Raw genomic sequence first — 4,687 nt, forward strand, 5'->3', positions numbered from 1 at the left:
ATAATTGTTTGAAGTAATCAAAAACTTTCAATCCAAAATCTCAATTTTTTGACTGTTCCCTACACTCTGAACATTTTTGCAAAAGAAAGTCGTAGAGCACGAGTACTGACGGGTTAACTCTGATTACAATTTTCTAATACATTGGCAGAAATGACTGTTCGGAATAATTTCTTCATAATTTTAATTTACTTTCTGTTGTATTTCTTCTGTGATGACTCTCAACGTTGATTTTCTCAATGTTATTAACCGTCTGTTGGTTTGAATTGCAAAAGAATCAGCAGGTATGTTACAATCATTCCAAAAATCTGAAACGGAAAACGTATTATTCAATTGTAATAGTTGACTAATACATCACCCGAGAATGAAGCTCTCAATTTCTTACCGAATGCAGTAATGAACAATCTAATGAAAAAACTCCACATGCAGTGAATTGCACTCTCGTGTGCAATAATTCAATAGCAAAATTATTCAACTCGGACTGGATATTTTTATTGCACGCGTAAATCTCCATAATTCCATAAATGATGTCTGCAGTTCGATCCGTCTGAAAAGGGAATTTGGCTGATAAATCATAAGTGTCTTTTTGTGCACTTTCCCTTGAAGTTACACATACCTCGGCATGAAATGTATTAACACTAGCACTCAATACTGTGATAGGATATGCACACATTAATATCCAGAAAACCGAATTAACCGATATCATACTGAATCCATTAAATTTGAAAGGTACTAAAGTCATGATGAGAAAGTAAATACTATCGACACAACTGCAACAGCAATGGGAAACCACAACCAAAACCGGAAAGGAAAAGAATTTCGAAACTTGACGTGAAATTTCATATAGCATATTCCTCGCTCTTCTAATCATGATGAAATTTTCAATAGTCAAACGAACATTCATAGTATACCCAGAAAAGATTGAATTTTCTTCAAATGCAATTGGACATTTGGATATGGCGAGGAAAGCATTATTGAGTCCTTCGAATCGATCCCTCAGAATATTAATGATCAAACTATATTGTATTAAGATCCAACTCAGAAATGCTGTACACAAAGCCGAAGTAATGAGAAATAGTTGTGGTGGTACTACGAGAGACGTCGTCAGAAGTCCAATCCAAACGAGAATCATGAGGATAATTGTTATGAATTTCTGCAAGTCTCCGATTCCACTGCTCCTCATTCCAAACAATTTGTGCCCATATTTTCTATCGAATTCACTCAATCGATTTCCGATATTTATGATATGTCTTTGGAAGATTGAGTAGAAGATAATTATCATGATGGCGAATAAATTTCCGGATATTGCAAGTGCTATCACAATCACCATCACAGTCTTCGAGTTGTTGGGATACGATACTTCAGTCATGTGCGGTACAGCTAAAATAATTATTGTGGAGAAGAAGATGGTTAACAAGATATTGTATGCACATCTCAGTTGGGAAAATGACAGTGTGAAGGAATAGTCTATTTTCTTGGCTGATTGAGGTGTTATATTTATCCTGCACGGTGCTAAACCCAGGATGCAGGAGATTGCTTCGACGATATGAAACATGATGAAACGCATTTTTGAGTAAATTCCCATACTGTACATTTTAATGGATATGATACTTCCGGGGAGACTAATCATACTGTTTCGAATTACTTCGAATGGACGTGGCAATCATCGTGACAAGAGAATGTAATTTCATAATGCATGTGGGGAAATGGATTTTCATTCAGGAGAGTTTATCTCACATGAGGCATCTAATAGTTTTGCATATTACTGTTGAAAAGGCGGGAGTAATTCGATCGGAAAAGACCATCATTTACTAAATATAATGCGCAACAATTAAATATTTATATTTTAGAAATTTGGAAAATGAAATATTGTAAAATATTGATATATTCTATTGAAAAAAAAACGATTTGTTAATCCTTAAGTGGTCGCAGCTTTCCACCGGACGTAGTTGGTCGCACGGTACAAGAATACCCGCCCCGTGTGTATTTTACGATTTCGAAAGAAGAAAAAGTTGAACAAAAAAAAAATTATTCCACGTTCAGAGGTAATTATGAACTTTCAATGAATAGGAAATGAGGCTATGGAAGCGAAATAGTTGTCAGATAATCCAAGAATTCGATTTGAAAAAGTGCAAAATTACGAAATTTTGAGGGTAAACATGGGTATTTTCAGCGAGTCGAGTAACATTATTGCAACCCTACCGAATTTTGCTTGACTGCAGCTACGGTAGTTGATTCCGAAACGCACTCTTAAGGGTTAATGGGAGACCGGGGTAAAATTTGAGGGCCGGTTTGTTCATGTACCTTTTGCTCTAAAGGCCAGTTTAACTTTAAAAAACGGTCCGTTTGCCCAATCATTCGTTTCCCCAGAGAGCTCCATGTGTTATTTCAATGGACCATTAGATAAAGCTCCGTTTGCAAAAGGGACCTTTAGAGGAAATAGTACGTTCCGACATTAGGCCGTGAGGAACTTTTCTGGCGAATATGAGGTCACAGAACGAGCCGAAGGCGACTTCTGTAATTTTCCCAGGGCCCGCGGCCCACGCCACGGCCCACGGCCGTGTGTCGAACAATATTTTTTGTCATTAGGCCCAAAAAGGAACATGAACAAACCGGCCCTGAAAGTTATAGGCGATTGTTCCCATTGACGTATTATTCGCGATCGCAACATAGATGTGGGAGCCATTAAGTGGTCTCTAAATTAACTACTAGATATCGCGTGAATCGATTCTCTAAATTTTTAGAATAATATTCATTAATCAAATTCATCAAATAAACCAGATATGTTACAGATAGTTTTGTCGAGTTCAGTTTTGTTGAGTTAGAGTTTAGTATTTGTGAGATTTTTCTACGTCAATTCGGTTAAGGAGCAGGATATCACCGTGGAATATTTGGCCAAGATAAGGTGCTACCCAGTGTTTCCTGCAGCCTTTTTGGTTTGTTGATAGATTGTGTACCTAGGTCGAGTTAAAATGCTTGCCCTCCTTTGAGCGAAAGGATTAGGGCTTTCAGTTGGAAGGCCGTGGAGACGATCACCTAGTCGTCGAAACGTACCGCCATTGGGTTTTTTAGTTTAGTTAAGTTGCGGTTGCGTTTGAGTTTCGTTAGTAAAGTCCTAATTCCTCTCCGGAGAGTGCCCTCTGTAGATAAGCTACCTTATTCTGGTGGTAGATGGAACGAAGACCCGCTCAGCCATCTCAGTTCAGTTTTGAGTTTGAGTAATTACGATGTAGTTCAGTTAAAATAATTAAAATCAATACGATAGGAAAATTCAAATTTAAATATTTAATTATTACGCGCACAATTACCCCAGCAGTCGATTGTTCGCATCTCCGAAATTCGANGGTAGATGGAACGAAGACCCGCTCAGCCATCTCAGTTCAGTTTTGAGTTTGAGTAATTACGATGTAGTTCAGTTAAAATAATTAAAATCAATACGATAGGAAAATTCAAATTTAAATATTTAATTATTACGCGCACAATTACCCCAGCAGTCGATTGTTCGCATCTCCGAAATTCGAGTCAGCACCGTACGGGGCTAGTCTCCACCAGACTCCCCAGCACTACGCAACAGGCCCGAGCGGATACACGCGATAGTCGCCATTACAGTATCAACCCGGACGACCAAGAGTGAGGTACGAGTCGATATAGCTCCCTGAAGGAGTGTTCTTTCAAATTAATTATCGAGGGCCCGTGACCAAAATTCCGTCGACTTTAACATTCCAGAGTATGGTAAGTAGCCGTGTACTTATTTAGAGGTGATTGTAAGTGAATTTGTACGGTTTTACGAAAAATAATTTGGACCACGTGGAATGGCGTCGCTACATTTCGACATGAGGACAACACTGATACTTATAGTTTGAAGGGCAGAAAACCCTTTAAACGAAAGCTACCTGAAATTATCTAGGTGATAATTATGCTACCTGAATAAATCAAAATAGTAATAATGCTACCTGCAATAACTTTTGTGCAAAAATTCATCCTTTATGCGTCTCGCTACGGCGATTGATGCCACTCACTACCTGTTTCATTACTACCTCTTTGCTTGCTATCTTTTCTTGCTCTCTTTACGTAATTATCGTATGCTGACTATTATTTATATTTTCCCCAACTTACATGAGTTTTGCAGGAAAAATTATGCTACCTGAGATGTCGTGACGCTACCTTTCACGCGTTTTGATGTTCTCTAGCGTTCGTTGAGTTTTGGATTTCGGTTGGGCATGGGGACGCTATCTTTTTAGTTCTCTTTATTTTGATGGTTGAAATCCAGAACAATAAAATTATTTCAGCCTTCTTGCATTAATGAATAAGCTACCCATTATTTTAGAAATCGTTTGAGACCATAAACTACCAATTTTCATGGAGAAAACCTCCATTTCCGGGTTAGGAATGCTCCCTTCTGGTAATTCAGCCACGTGGTTGATTCAAGCTCCGTAGCTCATTTTGTTACCTTTTCAGTGGACAAGATCCCCGATTTTAATACGTTACAACTGGCGTAAGAATTGAGAAAACCATTACAAAGGCGTTCCAGAATTCGAAATTCGAATAATTACAGTCGAAAATAGAAAAAATTAATACATTCTCGTGAGCTCTCTCTTTATTTCGCGTAGCTACCTCATCCATTCTCTCTCTCTGTCTCTCCCCCTCTCCCCCTCTCCCCCTCTCGCCATCTCTCTCTCTCTCTCTCTCT

At 38.4% G+C, this 4,687-nt stretch overlaps 1 protein-coding gene across 1 annotated transcript; it reads right to left on the minus strand.

Moving 5' to 3' along the window:
* Positions 1-242: 242 nt before the first annotated feature.
* On the minus strand, positions 243-1,564 carry LOC114841651 (putative gustatory receptor 28a). Its single transcript, XM_029126706.1, has 3 exons — positions 614-1,564; positions 383-544; positions 243-305 (listed from the first exon to the last, which is right to left on the minus strand). Exons 1-3 carry the CDS (start codon positions 1,562-1,564, stop codon positions 243-245), a joined length of 1,176 nt encoding a protein of 391 aa, XP_028982539.1.
* Between the last annotated feature and the right edge of the window lie 3,123 nt (positions 1,565-4,687).

Source organism: Diachasma alloeum, unplaced genomic scaffold (genome assembly GCF_001412515.2).
Source record: "Diachasma alloeum isolate Michigan unplaced genomic scaffold, Dall2.0 Dall_scaffold_01939, whole genome shotgun sequence".
NCBI lineage: Eukaryota > Metazoa > Arthropoda > Insecta > Hymenoptera > Braconidae > Diachasma > Diachasma alloeum.

What these genes read in the sequence shown, in the direction of transcription:
- LOC114841651 (XM_029126706.1), bottom strand. Translation starts at nt 1,564, where the DNA reads ATGCGTTTCATCATGTTTCATATCGTCGAAGCAATCTCCTGCATCCTG. An exon ending in TTAATACATTTCATGCCGAG is followed by an intron (nt 545 to 613) that starts GTATGTGTAACT and finishes TTCCCTTTTCAG; the next exon opens with ACGGATCGAACTGCAGACAT. An exon ending in ATTGTTCATTACTGCATTCG is followed by an intron (nt 306 to 382) that starts GTAAGAAATTGA and finishes TTTCCGTTTCAG; the next exon opens with ATTTTTGGAATGATTGTAAC.